Source organism: Macaca fascicularis, chromosome 8, assembly GCF_037993035.2.
Source record: "Macaca fascicularis isolate 582-1 chromosome 8, T2T-MFA8v1.1".
Classification (NCBI taxonomy): domain Eukaryota; kingdom Metazoa; phylum Chordata; class Mammalia; order Primates; family Cercopithecidae; genus Macaca; species Macaca fascicularis.
In genome coordinates, this window is record NC_088382.1 from 10,284,768 (window position 1) to 10,304,166 (window position 19,399).

The 19,399-nt window shown below is 50.9% G+C and overlaps 1 protein-coding gene across 3 annotated transcripts in view; it reads left to right on the top strand.

The window, feature by feature from the left end:
* RP1L1 (RP1 like 1) overlaps positions 1-19,399 on the top strand; it is a 60,330-nt gene that overhangs the window by 30,290 nt on the left and 10,641 nt on the right. For all 3 annotated transcript variants that reach the window (XM_045397856.3, XM_065518777.2, XM_065518776.2), the window contains exons 2-3: positions 9,551-10,178; positions 17,766-17,907. In XM_045397856.3, coding sequence (XP_045253791.2) covers positions 9,570-10,178; positions 17,766-17,907 — 751 coding nt within the window. In that variant the 5' untranslated portion in view covers positions 9,551-9,569. The remainder of the gene's footprint in view (positions 1-9,550; positions 10,179-17,765; positions 17,908-19,399) is intronic.

The following is a 19,399-nucleotide window of genomic DNA, read 5'->3' on the forward strand; positions in this document are numbered from 1 at the left end:
ATCCCTGCTGTCCTTTCCTCCCGGCTCTCTGCGCATGTAGGGACAATCCTGGAACTCAGCTCTGCAGAGGGGCGGAGGCAGGACTTGTTAGATGGAGAGGTCAGGTCAACCTCATACGAGGCTAACTCAGTCCGTACCTTTACCTCTGCCCGTCCTCCTACCTGGTGTGTGGATGGGGTGGCAGAGAGAATAAACGTCAGGGACGGAAGACGGCAAGATTCGGTCTGGTCCCCACTCCACTGCACTCCCAGCTGTGGGTCAAGGGAGGACCATTCAGGCATGAAGATAGATGCTCCGAGGACAGAGGGCCTTTGCCCAGCTAAGCCCCATGACTGAGCTCTAAAGGAGATCCCCCACCAACCTGACTCCCACTCAGGATGGGGCCTCAGCAAGGCAATGTTAAAGGCAAAACAGAGTGCAGAAGACTCTGACCTTTGACTCCCTGAGCCACCCTGATGCCTCTGTGGTGGCGACAGGGCCACGCAGGAACAGGGGAGAAGTGGTTTTGGTGAGCACAGAGACTTGGGGACAGACCACTAATGCCAGGCAGAATGGGATCTCAGTCAAACTGCAGGGCCCACAGCAGCGTTCCTGTGACTGTGAGGCATCTTGAGGAGGGAATAAGTGGTAAGGACAGCAGGGTGGAAAGACAGGAGGAGCCGGGGACATGGGTGGCACCATACAGCTCCCAGGCCAGCGTGTGAGCGGCCATCTCTAGACTAGTTCTATATGAGAAGAAAATAAACCTCTACCTGGTTTAAGTCATTCGTGGGGAGGGTCTCTGTTGCTGACAATAAAATGCAATTCCTGATTGCATTTGGTTGCACAGTAGCCCAAGCTGCCTTGGGACCACGTCTGTGGTTTAAAGTTGTTTGCTAAGTTGAGCTGAGATCTGCCTCAGAGTCTGAGGAAAGCCTGGCCAATCCTAACTCCCAGTTCCACCAGGACCACCCCAAAGAAATCTAGTCCCTTCCTCCTCTCCAGCTTCTCCCTATTCCTTCCCGTTTACTTTTCATCTTGATGTTCTTTGCTCTATCTGTGACTGTTCGTTGGCTCCCAGGCCCTCTTAGTCACCTTCTCACTTGCTCAGGGCCACGGGTAGCCCCAGGCAGGGCGCGTGCCCTGTCCATGCACTTTCCAGACCCTTGGCGGCTACCTTCGGCCCTGGATTTGCTTGTTCCTTGGCTGTTTATATGTTTCCTCCATGCACTTGCTCCATGATCGGGCAAGAGAGCTTTCTACCTGTCCTGTGTTTAATTATCATCCTGTTCTGTGCTTACTGTACTTCTCACTCCATTCTCTTCCCTGCTCAGCTCGCCAAGCATTATTTATTCTTCAAGCATTTGTCCAGCACTTGTGATGTGCCAAGCACAGGGCCAGAGGTGCACCAGACCCACTTCCTGCCTTCAAGGGAGCTCTGATGAGGCTGCACATCCCGCTTGGTGTTGTAAGTCCTGCAAATCCAGGCCATCTCATTAACCTACTTCCCTTGCTGATAAGTGGCCTAGAGACTATTAGCAAGTGTGTGTTTGTGGGGGGTGGACAGGAAGATACTCTAGTACTTGTTTTTGTTTTGTTTCTTGACAGTTTCCAAGGATTCTACTTCCGGTGTCAATATCAGGTTTCTTCCAGTCCGAAGTCTTTTATCCTGAGTTGTCATGGATGTGTCCCTCTTTTATTACCAGACAGAACGGGAACTATCATTGGGAAAATTTTCCCAGTGACTACAGGTTGGACAAGAGTGTCTATATTCAGGAACGTGATTTCTTTTCTTCTTTTGAAGTCACACCATCAGGGCTCCATGGCCAGCCCAAAGCTTCACTGTCACTCTCGCTGTTGTTTCTCCTCTCCTTGTTTTTTTCTCATCACCAAGGATTAGATCACAGGTTCTTAGCCTGGGCTTCCTGGATCTCTGGGGCTGGGAGTGGTGGGTGCATCCATGATGAACTGCAGGAGCCCATGCTCTTGCAATTGTGTGCAGTATTTTGTGTTTATGGGAATGTGCTTGTTTTTCAGGGGGGGGCATTGCTGTTGTTCATGGTTTTCGCCATCATTTTGAAAGGGAGGGAGGCTACTACCTAGACAATTTTAAGAATGAACGCCTTTGGTAATTTCTCAAGAGGTCTCTCAGATTGGGAGACAGTACAGCCTCATGTGCTAACTTTCCCTACAAACTCCTAGTGTAACCTCAGTGATCCTGTGGTTTAGCCTGTTTATGGCTCAGACAATGGAAGCACAGACAACTCAAGTAGGTCACTCAAAGCCATCAGCTTGTCACTGGCAGAGCCAAGTTGGGCCCATGAACCTGGAGCCCTCCAGAAGCAGCTGGGTTGCTCAACCACTAAAGAGTGAGGACCTTGGTGCTGTCTGTATTCTTTCCTGGATTATAAATTCCGGGAGGCATGAGCCTGCCTCCCCAAGCTGTGCCTCAGTCTCTGTGTCTAAAGTCTGGCACACAGTAGGTGGTCATCATTTGCTGCTGGATTGCTTTGTGTCTGTTCATCAGAAGTACTAACTACCCTTGTGAAGCCCTTTTTCCCTACTTGCTCTGTTACTCTCCATCTGAATGTACTGCCCGGAGCCTGGGGTGCCAGAGAGTTCTGTTGTGTGGAACGGTGTGATGTTTCCCTAAACTCTCACTAGTTTAGGAATTGGCTTAGGGAAGACGTCCTCCACCAAATTACCTTCCTAAAGGGTAATTCCTCCCACTCCCTCCTTTTACTTTTTTTTTATTACGTTATTTTATATTTTGTATTGTGATAAAATACACATCACATAGAATTGGCCATCTTAACCATTTGTAAGCATACAGTCCTGTGCCATTGGTGTGCAACCACTACCACCACCCATCCCCAGACTACTACCACCCATCCCCAGAACTCCCCAGGGCAAAACTCTGTGCCTCTGAAACACTGACTCCCCACTCCCACCTCCTCCCAGCCCTGGCGTCCCCCATTCTACTTTCTGTTTCTATGAATTTGACTGCTTTAGGGACCTCATACAAGTGGAATTATACAGCATTTGTCTTTTGCAACTGGCTCATTTCTCTTCACGTAATGTCTTCAAGGTTCATCCATGTTGCAGCATGGGCCAGATTTTCCTACCTTTTTAAGCCTGAGTAGTTCTCCTTTGTTTGTTGGTATCGCATTTTGCTAATCCATTCATCTACGGATGATTGTTTGGGTTGTTTCTACCCTTTGACTACTGTGAATAAAGCTGCAATGAATGTGGGTTTACACATATCCCTTTGAGCCCTGCTTTCAGTTCTTTTGGGGAGATACCCACAAATGGGATTTCTGGATCATGTGGCAATTCGATGGTTCCGTTTTTGAGGACCCGCCATACTGTTTTCTACAGCAACCACATCATTTGACTTTCCCACCAGCCATGTTCCATCTTCTCCCCATCCATGCCAACACCTGTTTTCTGTTTTTTACAGTAGCCGTTCTAATGGTGTGAAGCAGCGTTTCACTGTAGTCCCTCCTTTTTTTCACGAGTCATGTTCACCTACCTGCTAGGCCTGACCTGCTCCTGACGCTCTCAGCACCCGGAATCAATCGAAATCTGTGGCTTTCTCGTGGATATGTGAGCAACTTGTGCTTGGCTTTTTGTCATTCTGTATTTCCCGAACTTTAGTACGCATACGCACAGATTTGGGTTTTTTTCCATGTGTTAATATATCTGAAGCCAAGATGCATCTTTGCAATGAATGTCTTGTCTTTGTCTTCATTTGTCATAGTTTCTTTTTTTCATTCTTCTTTTCTTATTGGTTTGTAAAATACCAGTGCTCTTACGACGGGTGGCAAGTGCGAGCCACTGGAAGGTGGTGCTGAAAACGGCTGCCTGACCCCATGCGGCCCGTGTGGACCCGTGCGGTGGTGGAGAGCCTGCAAAGGACCCAGCTCCCTGCTGCGTGCCTGCAGCTCTTGTTCTCCCTGGGGGCTGCGTGCCCCAAGCGTTTTTCTCTGGGGACATATTCCTATCATGCTCGGCTTCTTTCAGTGACCTGTGTGTGATATTGATCAGCCCTTCAAGCTCTCGTGGCAGCCCTGTCCCCCTTCCTGCTCAGCCCTCTGGGGCCTAGCTTGGGTTCCTGCCACTGGCATTCTTTTCTGCAAAGCCCAGCCTCCCCCATCCTCCCACTATTCACTCTGTTCCTGAATCCACCGCTCCTGCTGCCTGTGCCCGCTGCCAGCCCCTTACCCAGCCTAGCCCACTCCTGCTCCCAGGGCTGCCAAGAAAACGGTTTCCTCCCCGCAGGTCCGCCCTGCCCATTCCTCCACAGGGGCTGTCAACTCTTGGAGCATTTCCTGTGACTTCTATTTTTTCTCCTTTTGCCCCGTAATCTGTTTTTCCTTGCTCCCTCTGCCCCCTCCCACACACAGCTGGAAGGCCTCTGCTTTCCTTCCCTGCTTCCTCCCGAAATCCCCGGCACCGCCCCCTCCTTTTCCATCCCACAGTGCTGCCCCCCCTGCCCACCCCCCACCTGCACTGACTCAGCCTCCCCTGGCTCTGATAGGTGCAAGTGGGCCCTGGGGTTTGCTGGGGACCTAATCAGCCCCAGGGGTGGATCCCTCGGTCTCTGTGCTCGCCGAGATCACCCACCACAGCTCCCTGCTTCCTGCCAGATCCTCTGCTCCTGCGTGGTCCTGTCGGCAGCCTGGGGTGCCTGGATGGTTCAGAAGTGAAATGTCAGAGCCTCCTCTAAAGCATTCTACCTGCCCACACCTGATGAGGCCCTGCCCTGTGTGGGAGGTGGGTTGGGGGGCGCCTTTATCGCTCAGTCATGAGGCTTGGCTGGGCAGAAGCCCTCCGCCTGTGGAGCATCTCATACCTCATCTAGATGCTCCCCCCACCCCCCTACCCCGCTCCCCGGGGTTCCCCACTTGACCCCCAGTTGGGCATGGAGTGGAGAGCGGGGACCACACCCCACACCCGTCCTCCAGCCTGGCCCGATCTTCCCTTTGTCCTTCCTCCCAGTATTTCCTCGCACGCTGAAGGCCCAGGTTCCTGGACTCTCACAACAGGTGAGCGGCACTGGAGGAAGAATCTTCTCCGTCTTGGGAGCCTCTGTGACCCTGCAGGAGGCCTGATTCCTGAGATGGTGGAGAGTTGCTTGGTGCAGGGGCGACCTCTCCCCGGGCCTGGCCTGGTACCCACCCGGCAAGTTTTGTTAAGAGGTCAGTTCTTCCCCTGCTCCTGCTTGGAGGAGAAACCTCATGATTTTGAAAGGAGGAAACCAGCAAGGGAAAAGTGATATGCGACTTTGCCTATCAGCTGATGGTTCACCCTCGGTCCAGCTTCTGAAGGCCGGTCTGAAACGTAGGAATGCAGTGATTGTCCCCTGTCATCCACTGGACAACTTGGGGGATCTGACAGGAGCCTCGGCTTCCACCCCCACCCAGGATTCTTCTTAACTCAGAAATCCAGCTTCAGAGTCACTGAAGGCGAGGTGCTTGCTTTTGTCACTCTCTGGGGCCCACATCTCAGTTGGGCTCTTCCTGATCTACAAGACAGAAACCCCAACTTAAACCCACTCAGCCAAGGAGAGAACTGTCAGCTCATGGAACTGAAAAGCCCAGTTTTCCAGGCCAGGTTTTGAACACCCCGATGCAGGGATGGCAGGTGTCCAGCACCCAGAATGGCCCTGCTCCACCCTGACTCTACGGCAGCCGATCCCAGCTTTTGAGAAGCCTCCGATCTTCTCCTCCCAGCCTTCCATCCCAGCTTGCAAAAAGCCTCTGACCTTCTCCCCGCCAGCCTTCCAACACCACCCAGCTGGCCAGAGAAGGCGACAGGGCCATATCTATTTGCTGTGGTCCTAACTTCTTCCTAGGGCCAGAGAGGCTAATCCCTAAGTTGTTTTAAGGCTTCAGCTCAGGAGTCTCTGCATCACCTCCTCTAGGAGGCCTTCCTGGACCTGCACGGCCATTCCTTTTACTCTGCATTCAGTCACACCCAGTGTATATTGTGGTGTGTGTGAGTGTGTGTGTATGTACACATATACACATCAGAACATTTATTACTGTGTGTAGGAGCATGTCTGTCTGTCACACTCGAATGTGAAGTTTCTGAAGATCAGTGCCATGTCCTACTCATGTTTGCATCCCAGGATACCATGCAGAGCCTGATACAATAGATGCTCAGAAATCTTTGTTGGATACATGAGAGAGTGAGTCATGAGTGACACAATGTGTGGAGAATGTGATGGGTATTCTGAGAGTGAGGCCTGGAAGGTGACGCCTCTCCCAAGAAGAAAACCTTCCATGTTTGCAACTTCCTTCCCCATGGCTGCAAAATAAGGTCATACGGGGGACAAGACAGTGCTGAAGACACAGTGATGCAGGGATATGGAGGTGCTAGGGACATGGTGATGCCGGGGACATGGAGGTGCTGGGGACATAGTGGTGCTGGGGATATACATGGTCATTTTGGTGGCATGGTGATGCTGGGGGACAGGGTGACAATGAGTCATAGCAATGCTGGGGACATGTGATGCTGTGCTGGGGACACAGTGATGCTGGGGACATGGTGACTCTAAGGACATGTGATTCTAGGGACATGGTAATGCTGGGGACATGGAGGTCCTGGGAACATGAAGGTGCTATGGACATGGCTTTGCTGGGGACACGGCAATGCTGGGGACACGATGATTCTGGGGACATGGAAGTGCTGAGGACATTGAGGTACTGGGGACATGGAGGTGCTGGGGACATGGTAATGCTGGGTTCATGAAGGTATTGGGGACATGGAGGTGCTGGGGACATGGTAATGCTAGAGGACATGGTCATTTTGGGGACATGGAGGTGCTGGGGGACACGGTGACACTGAAGACATGGTAATACTGGGCACATGGTAATGCTGGGCCATGGAAGTGCTGATGACATTGTGATGGTGAGAACATGGCGGTGCTCGCACGTAATTGTGGTGCTGGACACATGGCACATGGCGATGCTTGGGACATTTAATGCTGGGAACACAGTGATGCTGAAGACATCATGAAGCTGAGGGACATGATGGCACTAGGGACATGAGGGTGCTGGCAACATGGTGCTGCTGGGGATATAGTGATTCTAGGGGAAATGAAGCTGGATGATACAATAATGCTGGGACATGGTGCTGAGAGACACAGTGACACTGGGGACAAGGTGGGCTTCATTTCTTTAGCTCCCTCAGCGTGAGCCAGATGGCTGGTCACAGTGGCAGGTGCAAATGAAAAGATGTTGGAAGTAGGGCTGTCCCACAGCAGTGTCTGGGGGAAGTGCTCCAGCTCTGCAGGAAGGTGAGCCGAGGGCTGGGAAGAACAGCTTCGAGGGATTAAATGCTGGGTGGGAGGAGGCAGCCCAGCTAATTATAAAGCTCGTGTCAGAGATGAGGTCAGATTAACAGGTCTTTCTCTGCACCACGATTTTGAAAAAGAGAGAAGAGTTCTATCTCTTGGGACAGATGGGGCTACGTGGAGAGGAGGGTGAGAAGGGAAGATGGGGGCCCCAGCTACCCCAGAAATGGGCACAGTGGCCACAGCCAGGGAGGACCGCGGCTGCCCATGGCCTGTACACCAACGGGGGTCCTGGGCTGAGCCACCTGTAAGCTGGGACGACTCCTTGCCTCTGGTAAGTGCTCGGGGCCAACTTCCAACAGGCCTGGCTCTAGGAAGCATCCGCTTGACTCATCTGTGTGCATTTCTCAGCCCGACTCTGTGCAGAACGTGGGGCTGGAGCCCCGGGGAGCACAGACAGGTTCTGCCTCCTGGGCCCTGGTGGAGTTGGCCAGAAAGGACGCAGGCCCAGGGGTGGGAACTGTCGGAGAAGCTGCACTGAAGATGGGGGCTCCCCAGGCTTTGGGGGCTGAGTAAAACTCTTCGAAAGAGGAAAGCCACGCCGGGGCTGCAGGGCTGGGGCCACCTTGCAGGAAACCGTTGGAGCCAGGCAGCCTGGGGGGAATGGTGAATTCCCATGTGAGCAAGAAGCAGGAGGTGAGGTGCCCAGAGCAGGCGTGGCCTCCTGCGCTGGCAAGAGCACAGAAAAGCATAGAAAGCCTGTGCAGCCCTATGTGAGGCTCCTCTCCGGGGGACAGTGGGAGCAGGAATGGACTGTGGGAGACTGGCCTTAGCCTCGGACAGCAGCTCTAAGCCCCGCTCTCCGATGATGGCAGCAGTGGCTGGGATATTCACCTGTAGGGTTTATCATGCACCTTGCACAGACTTCAGGAGAATGTGAGAGGCAGCATCATGTTTATAGGAAAGCAAACCTCAACATATAATGAAGAAGGTACACAGCTTCAAACAGTGGCACCCCCTTTGGGTTAAGGACACAGAGCTCCAAGTCCCCCTGTCTGCACCCCTGTCCCTGCCTGGCTTGAAACCCATGCCTTCCACTCCAGCCCTCTCACCCAACAGCTCACCCTGGAGAGGGGGAGTCCAAGGAGGCGAGAACCCCCAGTGGCCACACAGGGAGGCCTCATGAGCAGGGGTATGCTGCCTGAGCCTCCCGAGTCTCCGTCTAGCCTTTGTACCTGTGTGTTTCATGGTCCTCTCTTTATTTGCCCACCTCCTTAGAGACAAACCGCTGAAATACTATTCAAAAAGGTTCAAGGTTGGTGGAAGTGAGCAAGAGAAACAAGAGGAAGGAAAGAAATAAAGATGTATTGCCGGGTGTGGTGGCTCACGCCTGTAATCCCAGCACTTTGGGAGGCCAAGGTGGGTGGATTACCTGAGGTCAGGAGTTTGAGACCAGCCTGGTCATTATGGCAAAACTCCGTCTCTACAAAAATATAAAAATAGCTGGGTGTGGTGGCGTACACCTGTGATCCCAGCTACTCGGGAGGCTGAGGCACGAAAATCGCTTAAGCCCAGGAGATAGAGGTTGCAGTGAGCTGAGAGTGCACCACTGCACTCCAGCCTGGGCAACAGAGTGAGACTCTGTCTCAAAAACAATTAATACTTGCTCAGTGCCAGGTGCTTTCATGTCTAGACTCATCTGATGATCATAACCACTATGCAGTGTGGCTATGGCTGCGTTTTACAGATGGGGGCCACCAAAATCCAGATTGCATCCTTCACCTGGGCCACACAGGAGTAGGTGGTGGAGATGGAGTTTTTTGTTTTTTGTTTTTTGTTTTTTTTTTGAGACAGGGTCTTGCTATATTGCCCAGGCTAGAGTGCAGTGGCATGATCATGGCTCATTGCAGCCTTAGCCTGCCAGGCTCCAACCATCCTCCCACCTCAGCCTCCCAAGTAGCTGGGACCGCAGGTGCACGCCATCTGGCTAATTTTTGTACTTTTGTAGAGATGGGGTTTTGCCATGTTGCCCAACTGGTCTCAAACTCCTGAGCTCAAGGGATCCACGGGGCTGGAATTTGAACTCAGATCTGTCCCATGCCCCGCTTTTGTCTTTCCTTCTGTTCCATCCAAACAGATTCGCCTGCCTCTCCATAGTGGTGTGGAGCACATTCGGGGTGGGCAGGAAGCACCTCTATAAAGACGGGGAGAGACAGGAAATGTCAGTCCCCCACGCTGCTCTCTGACCCCCCTTCCTCTGACCTGTTACAGCTGCCGGAGCCCCCACACCATGAACAGCACCCCGAGGGATGCCCAGGCCCCGCGCCACCGTGAGTGCCTCCTGCCCTCTGTGGCTCGCACGCCCTCAGTCACCAAGGTCACACCAGCCAAGAAGATCACCTTCCTCAAGCGAGGGGATCCGCAGTTTGCTGGGGTCCGCCTGGCCGTTCACCAGCGCGCCTTTAAGACCTTCAGCGCCCTCATGGACGAGCTCTCCCAGCGCGTGCCTCTCTCCTTTGGGGTGCGCTCCGTCACCACACCCCGGGGCCTGCACAGCCTCAGCGCCCTGGAGCAGCTGGAAGATGGTGGCTGCTACTTCTGCTCTGATAAGAAACCCCCCAAGACCCCCAGTGGGCCAGGCCGGCCACAGGGGAGAAGTCCCACTGCTCAGCAGCTGCGGGATATCCAAGGCCGGCGTGAAGCCCCAGGAAGCTCCTCCTCCCGGAAGAGTCTTAAAACCCCCCGGAGGATGCTGCTGGTTAAGAACATGGACCCACGCCTCCAGCAGACAGTGGTTCTCAGTCACAGGAATACTAGGAACCTGGCCGCCTTTCTCAGCAAAGCCTCAGATCTCCTGCGCTTTCCTGTGAAGCAGCTGTACACGACCAGCGGGAAAAAGGTAGGCTGTCGGGGTCTGACAGTTCGTTGAAAAAGTTCTTTAGACCTCAGGTCAAAATACTCACGTGGAAGAGGGAGATTATTCCTTAAAAAGAGGCATTTGATTGCCCTGCTACTAATTAAAGGTGAATAGCATGGAGACACTCAGTCAAGTCAATTAATCAACAAGCAGCTGTAATTCACGTTTTTAGGTACATTTAGAGAGCATGTGGGCATGTGGTAAGTGGCAGGCATTGTGCCTTGCATACTCTTTTTTTTTGAGACGGAGTTTAACTCCTGTCGCCCAGGCGGGAGGACCATGTCGCAATCTCGGCTCACTGCAACCTCTGCCTTCCGGGTTCCAGTGATTCTCCAGTGCCTCAGCCTCCAAGTAGCTGGGATTACAGGCATGTCCCACTATGCCCAGCTAATTTTGTAGTTTTAGTAGAGACAGGGTTTCTCCATGTTGGTCAGGCTGGTCTCCAACTCCCAACCTCAGGTGATCCACCCGCTTCGGCCTCCCAGGTGATCCACCCGCTTCGGCCTCCCAAAGTCCTGGGGATTACAGTTGTGAGCCACCGCGCCCAGCAGCCTTGTGTACTCTTATTGTTGTCTTATCCAGTAACCTATTATTGCAGGAGTTCAGTGCAGGAAACAAACTACTCAAGATACCTTAAGTAGAAAGTGATTTAATACAGGGCATTGGAGGGCTTCATCTCTGGGAAGCCAGAGAGTGAATTGGAAGCTGGGTCTGCAGGAATGGCTCCCAGCACGTGCAGGAAGCTACTACCTCTGCTGGAAGCCGCTATGATTATTGAGTTTAAGGACATTTGTGAATGTAATTTTTGCCTTTCCAGGTTCCGCAGAACATGAATTTCCACCAAAGGTGGGCAGAGCAGAGGATGGAGGTTGACTGATCTAATTCACAGTCTCCTCAAGATTCAGTCCTGTTGCTACTCAACATCTGTATGCACCACTCCATCAATACTTCTTAAACATCACATCACTGGGCATGGTGGCTCACGCCTGTAATCCCAGCACTTTGGGAGGCTGAAGCAGGCGGATCACCTGCGGTCAGGATTTCGAGATCAGCCTGGCCAACATGGCGAAACCGCATATCTACTAAAAATACAAAAATTAACCAGGTGTGGTGGTGCACACCTGTAATCCCAGCTACTCAAGAGGCTGAGGCAGGAGAATCGCTGGAACCTGGGAGGCAGAGGCTGCAGTGAGCCAAGGTCATGCATTGCACTCCAGCCTGGGTGACAGAGCCACACTCCATCTCAAAAAAAAATCATAACATCATTACAAAAACTTCATTATAAACATCAGCTACAGCAACATGCCCTCATGTAGTAATAGAGCTCTCCCTCCGACAATAAAAAACACATTCACCTTCTCCCCAAAATCACATTATCACTGGACCCTTCTATTCTGTGACAACCTCACCTTGATATCATCTGTCTCAAGGTCTACTTATGTAGTTCAGCACCATCAAAGTACCCTATGTTAAGTAGTATAGGAAATAAAGAGCAAAGAAAAGGGAAATTGATTAATATGTATACCTAGCAGAGTTGTGAAAAAAATTAGACTACTTCAAGGCCATCGTTGGTGTTTAAAGCTTCTTTCCACTCTCCACTCCCTGTTCCTCTGTCTCCCACCAGCACCTCAGCTGATTATGGTTATGTACTTGGCAGAGTGACCCAACCATATTCCTCAGGGGTCTGAGCCTTTGGGGTTCCTCACTACATGGGGCTTCCATGGTCTTCTGTTCATGTTTATCCCTGGACATGACAGCCAATGGGCTGCGTGGGGAATAGATGACTTCCTCCCTGTCCCATTGTGTAATAGTAGCCCTATTTCCCCCTTGGACAATCAGAACCAGCCACCCCATCCAACACAGAACCTCCTCGTTACCTATTGGTTCATTGTCATGAGAAGCCTTGTACGTACCAGGTGACCATCTCAGCTTTCAGCTCCATGGGGCCACTGTTGTGTCTTCCTTTTTTTTTTTTTTTTTTTTTTTGAGACAGAGTCTCACTCTTGTCGCCCAGGCTGGAGTGCAGTGGCGCAATCTCGGCTCACTGCCACCTCTGCCTCCTGGATTCAAGCAATTCTCCTGCCTCAGCCTCCTTGGGATTATAGGCATCCACCACTATGCCCAGCTAATTTTTGTAATTTTAGTAGAGATGGAGTTTCACCATGCTGGCCAGGCTGGTCTCGAACTCCTGACCTCAGGTGATCCACCCGCCTCAGCCTCCCAAAGTGCTGAGACTACAGGCATGAGCCACCGTGCCCAGCCCACTGTTGTGTCTTCTAAGGGGGAACATTCTCCCTTGGGTCCTGAGACCTCCAAACCCACGCCATAACCCATGCAGCTTACTTCTATCCAAAGAACTAATTTTGTAGCAAAAGAAGTGAGACAGTGGACTAACACCCATGGAATTCACTGTATAGCTTGCAGAGACTGAAACTGCTGGGATGGAAAGCCAAATGTTTGCAGTGAGGTCACAGGTGTAGTAGACTAAGACACAGGTGTGCTAGTCGCCAGAGAAACAGCACTATGTATCAGTTGCCAGTTCAGAGCACATATCACATTCTGTAAGACGACACCCCAACATCATAAAGTGATGTCTTCCAGCTGCTGTCCAAACTGAATCTTCCATAGAATATTCCATTGTTCTATAAGTTAGAGCTACTTTGCATGATGGGGTACATGGCCACACAGTGAGTTTCATGGGTGTTAGTCCATCTTCTCACATCTTTGCTATAAAATCAGTCTTTTGGGTGGAAATAATCTTCATGGGTTTTGGCAAGGATGAGCAAGGCGTTCAGTGAGTCCATGGAGGGTGGAGAAGGATGATGGCCAGGTGCAAAATCTACCCGTGAAGCAGGATTACAGTTGGCACAGATTGCTGAATGCCACCAAATCAGAGGAGTTCTTTCCACCAGGGGTCTGGCTGTATCCCTCAAGGTCTGATACGAATCATTGGTCTCTGCTTTTAGCAGATCAGGCCCCGAGCAGAGGTGGCAGCCAAGTTTGCTTGAATGGAGTGGAGCGTCTGCTGCTAGTTGATGCTTCTGTGCCACTTTGTTCAGGAACTGCCTGAGCATGCCCTGGGGTGGCTGAAGGAAGAGGATGATTGACTCTACAGAGCTGGTCAATGTATCCTCAGGATTTTCACTTTTTGGTAAACAACCACATGGGACACCAATGTTCTTACCCTCTAGGCCAGTTCTCAACAATCCATTCACAGGTCCTTCTCTGGACTTCCTGTCACCCATCCTCCAGTCCCCTTCCTTTCAAGCCCCTTGATTGTCAGATTTAACTGCTAACCATTGCCCATAAATTGCTCTAGAACCTCTTGCCATTGCTTCTTCTGAGTAGTCACCAAATCACACTGTCTCCTGGGTTTCCCTTCCCCACTGCCCTTCATGGCCAAACCGGGTCTGTCATGCAGCAGTCAACTCTTGGTCATGTCAACATACTCTGTGCAACCGTCTGAAAGCCAGAATTGAATCTTTTCTTCTTCAGTTAGCTGGGAGGGGGAATTTCCCAGGAAGTCATAGGTGGATGCAACAGGAGGAGATAAGCTGGGGTGTGAGCCACCTTCTCGAGCAACTTAACTGAGGCCTCAGTCAAGCTTCTTGAGCCTGATCTAGTCCATGTCATCTCCACCTGGTGATCAGGGACCACTTCTGCACACCACCCCTGCTTTGTGGCTTGATGGAACAGCTAACACCCAGTTCAGTTGTCTTTCAGCCACCAGCAGAAGCAGTTCTGCGTTTGAGTTTTGACAAGAGAAAAGAGACTCTTTGACAGCAGTTGCAGAAGCCCCCAAGTCCTCTGGTCATCCTTGAACCAGGGCTTAGACCTTGAGCTTGCCATTTTTCAAAAGTCAGAAGCAGCCAGCCCACTCCATAGCCCTTGCAGCTCTTACTCTCATTGTAAGAGGCTATCCCGGCAGCCAGTGGAGGGTCAAAGTCCTGTTCTCAGGAAGCACTACTTTCTACTATCAGAGGGACCACCTAAGAACCCTTTTGTCACTGTGTGCCATGCGCTATGAGTGTCCCATTGTCACCAGTTTATCACCACCTTCAAATCAACCAGATGAGAACACAAATCCCAGATTCCTATCCTTGAAGGTTCATTGCCTGCAGCCACCTCTGATGTGATACACTGTATCATCCATGCTTCAGTACAGGAAACAGAATCCTCTCTCAGCATCTTTTTTTTTTTTTTTTTTTTTTTTTGAGATGGAGTCTCCCTTTGTCACCCAGGCTGGAGTGCAGTGGCGTGATCTTGGCTTACTGCAACCTCTGCCCCCTAGGTTCAAGCAATTCTCCTGCCTCAGCCTCCCCGAGTAGCTGGGACTACAGGCACCTGCCAACATGCCCAGCTAATGTTTTTTTTTGTTTTTTTGTTTGTTTGTTTGTTTGTTTGTTTGTATTTTTAGTAGAGATGAGGTTTCACCATGTTGGCCACGCTGGTCTTGAACTCTTGACCTCAGGTGATCTGCCCACCTTGGCAGCCCAAAGTGTTGGGATTACAGGCGTGAGCCACTGTGCCCAGCCCTCTCTCGGCATCTTAAGCAAGAAGGAATTACACTCAGAGGGTTTGATGCTTACAGATTCAGTGAAAGGCTGGAGGAACACAGGCTGGGTTCCTGGAAAAGATTCCCAGAATGTCACAGACCGACCTGTCCGGGATGTCTAGGAAATGAGGAAAGTGGGTTTGGGGGGTTGCCTCTGGAATGACTGAGCTCTGAATTACTCCACCATTGCTGGGATCCCAAATGGGAAGATGTTGGGTACTAGAACAACGAGGGCGTCTTTTGATATCTCAGCGGCACACACCTCTCTGCATCTTTGACTTCCTTTTGCTTGTGGCAAGAGTCAGGAACAAAAGGAAGATGGCCCCTGCTTCACTGCCGTGTTCATGCCATGTGCAAGTGCATCAGTTCGTGGGACTTATTTCGCATTTAGATCCTAAGCTGCGAGCGAGTTCAGGAAATGGGCTGGCAGCTTTCTAAACTCTGCAGTACTGGGCTAGGTGCGGTGGCTCACACCTGTAATCCCAGCACTTTGGGAGGCTGAGGCAGGTGGATCACTTGAAGTCAGGAGTTCCAGACCAGCCTGGCCAACATGGGGAAACCCCGTCTCTACTAAAAATTCAAAATTAGCCGGGCATGGTGGTGTGTGCCTGCAGTCCCAGCTACTGGGAAGACTGAGGCAGGAAAATCGCTTGAACCCGGGAGGTGGAGGTTGAACCCGAGAGGTGGAGGTTGCGCCACTGCACTACAGCCTGGGTGACACAGCGAGGCTCCATCTCAAAAAACAAACAAGCATACAAAAAAAAAAAAAACACCACCGAAACCAAAACAAAGAAAGAAACCTGTGCAGTACTGGAACGCACACCAGAAAGACAGTGGGATAGAAGCAGCTGGTCTGGGGCATAGCGTGCACCACACAAACTCATGAGGTAGCTGATATTACTATTATTAATTTATTAATTACTATTACTAATATTTGATTCAGGGTCTGGTTCTGTTGCCCAGGTGTGAGTGCAGTGGCACAATCTCAGCTCATTGCAGCCTCAACCTCCTGGGCTCAAGTGAGCCTCCCATCTCAGCCTTCCAAGCAGCTGGGACTACAGGCACATGCCACTAAGCCTGGCTAATTTTATTGGGTTTTTTTGTTTGTTGTTGTTTTTTTTTGTTTTTGAGATGGAGTTTCACTCTGTCACCCAGGCTGGAGTGCAGCGGTGTGATCTCGGCTCACTGCATCCTCTGCCTCCTGGGTTGAAGCACTTCTCTGCCTCCGCCTCCTGAGTAGCTGGGATTACAGGCACCCACCACCATGCCCGGCTAATTTTTTTTTTTTTTTTGGTCTTTTTAGTAGAGATGGGGTTTCACCATGATGCCCAGGCTAATCTCAAACTCCTGGGCTCAAGGGATCTACCCGTCTCGGCCTCCCAAAGTGTTGAGATTACAGGCGTGAGCCACTGCATCTGGTAGCTGATATTATTATCCCCTTGGGACAGATAAGAAAAGTGAGGCACAGAGGTTAAGTAATTTGCCCCTAGTTGCATGACTGACCAATGATAGAGCCAACATTAATGCTTGGAAAATGAAAAAGAACAAGCTCTGTGCTTTAAAGATGGAAATACATCCCCAAGCGTTGCTAATTACGACGTAATGCAAGGATGCTTTTGAGTTAGTATGCATTACCGTGGACTAGCATGTGCCACATAAACAGACAAATGAGACGAGGTCCCCACCTTCAGTTAGCTGTAGTTTAGTGGGTGCGGTGATGGGGAGAGAGCTGGTATAACATGAGTGAACTGGAGAAAAAGACTTCGGATATTTTCACCTAGACTTATTGCAGAGCTGTGAGAGTTTCTGTAAATATAATGACCTCATTTCTCCCCAGGAAGGACTGCGACATGATTATCAACTTTCAGGTTCCCTCCTGGATAGTCATTCTTGAAAATGCTCCTTTTCCTGTAGATTTTAGACTTCTACCTCTCCCTAGGAATGGGAGCATCATTTAGTCTTCAATTTTTTCATCTTCCTTGGAGAGTTTGATTCCCTAGAAGCATGGCTACATCCATGAATTGATAGACTTGGGTCATGTTTGAAATTTTTGATGGACTAGGAATCTAAATCAAAGAAGAAATGGACCTCGTCATTTAAAACAAACTTCTAATTACCTAGGCTGAAAGATCTGGTGCACAACACACTTCTATGACATTTTTTGGGGAAGAGAATGTAATATTCCCTCTTTTTTTCATTTTTTTGTTAATGAGCATATCCTTATAATTTTAGAGAATGAAAAAGAATGTGCTCTGTGCTTTAAAGATGGAGTACATTCCCCAGCATTGCTAATTACAATGTAATCCCATCAGTAGTGCAAACCCTCAGATCTGCAGGCGTCTCTGGGTCCAGGAACCTGTTTCCTGGAATGGAATCCTGCCCTGAGCCTGTCCTGAGCCCAGGAGTGGGCAGGGGACATTCTGATGGGTCTGGGGAGGGTCAGGAGCCCAGAGACCATTACGGGAGTCTGGAAGGGAAGGGGTCCCTGTAGGAAGAGTGGTGCCTAGCCCCTGTCGCCTCCACTTGGGCAGAGGCAGGGACAGAGGCAACAGACTCAGATTGTACCAGAAAACACAGGTCGGGCAGCACAGAGGCTCCTCCATTTCGGAAAAGGGTGAGAGTGAATCGGGCCCCGCTGTGGGAGCTGGAGGGCGTGCTGCTCCAGTTGCTTCAGGGAATACATATTCTGGAGGGTGGACGTGTGGGCAGAAATGCAGCCTACAGAAGTCTTTTGCAGCAGGGGCATCCAGAGTGCCCTTTGATCACAGGCCTCACATGTGGTGGAAGGAGGGGTATAGGTAGAGCAGGAGATCATGGTGGTGGGACCTCAGCCTCCAGCCAGTGATGGAGGTGTTATGGGGAGTGGATAAGACCCCTCCTTGGACCAGGAGTCTGGAGTGAGATGTGCAGAAATCAGGACAGGGCTGGTGAGACTGGATTCTTCCTCCCCCAGGCCTCAGGGTAGAGGGGTTTCTGCAGCCCAGGCCTCCTGACCCCACCCGCTCCTCCCTCAGGTGGACTCGCTGCAGGCTCTGCTGCACAGCCCTTCTGTGCTGGTGTGTGCCGGGCATGAGGCCTTCAGACCCCCAGCCATGGAAAATGCCAGGAGAAGTGAAGCTGAAACTTTATCTGGGCTGACTTCAAGAAACAAAAACAGTGAGTTGGCTTTTGGGTTTCCCCCATCTGATTTGCACTGGATGGTGGTTCAGTAGGGTTGAGTGGATACCCTTCCAGGTAATCCAGGAAACTTCCCTTTGGCCCCAAATCTCGGGTATCCCAGTAATGTTGGGATGTCTCTTGCCTCTTCCTCCTTCTCAGTACTGTCAACCTGACTTGGGTTGAACATTTGACCAAGATAGGAGAGGACAGTGTTTGGTATATAAAAGGAACAGAGGTTGGGCACGGTGGCTCATGTCTGTAATTCCAGCAGTTTGGGGGGCCAAAGCGAGAGGATTGCTTGAGTTCAGGAGTTGGACACCAGCCTGGGCAACATAATGAGACACTGTCTCTAAAAAAAAAATACAAAAAAATAAGCCAGGCATAATGGCACATGCCTATAGCTCCAGCTACTTGGGAGGCTGAGGTGGGAGGATCACTCGAGCCCAGGAGGTTGAGGCTGCAATGAGCTGTGATCACACCATTTCACTGCAGCCTGGGTGACACAGCAAGATCATGTCTCAAAATAAATAAATAAATACATGGAACAGGGTTAAGTTATCTTGAACTTGAAGTTTCTAGAATCTAAAATAAATTTTATTAAGAACCACAGGTGCAGAGGCTCACACCTATATTCCCAGCAATTTGAGAGGCCAGGACAGGAGGATCACTTGAGCCCAGGAGTTCAAGACAAGCCTAGACAACAGAGCAAGACCCTGCCTCTACCACAGACATAAATAAGTAAATGAACAAATTACCCAGGCGTGGTGGCACATGCCTGTGGTCCCAGCTACTCAGGAGGCTGAGGCGGCAGGATGATTGGAGCCCAGGAGTTTGGGACTTCAGTGAGTCACAATCGTGCCACTGCTCTCCAGCTTGGGCAACAGAGACCCTGTCTCAAAAAAGAAACAACTACAGTGGCCATGACATCATGGCAGCAATGGGCCCTGTGTGTGGCGCTGCATCCTTTAAGGGTCACGATGATCTCAGACAACAGTGGTGGCCGGCACGGAGGTCAAAAGGACTAAAACTAACCATGACCACGGATCATCCATCCATCCATCCATCCATCCATCCAACCAACCATATATCCAGCCAAAGAGCCACAGTCTGGACTATGTTATTTTCTAAAACCACACACTTATTTTTAAAAGCACAATTAACAAATGCAGTCTGACAATGGAAAAATTTGGTGAGTAAACAAAGTACTATCCTTTGTGAAAAGCTCAGAAACACCAACAAGGACAGGCTCGGTGATCACTGTAGGCCAGGCACTGGAGGCACAAGGACAGTTTACTCTGGGCCCCTCCCTGGAGGAGTCCCCAGTCGCATTTGGTCCCTGTGGAGGGGCAGGACTGGGTAAAGTCATCCTCTGCCCAGATGTGCACCTGGGGTCTGTTCTTTTGCTGGTCATCAGCTCAGCCTCTGTCTGCTAGCCCTGCCCTCTTGCCACATGTTGGCTCAGGAGATGGAATTTGAAAGCACTTAGGGG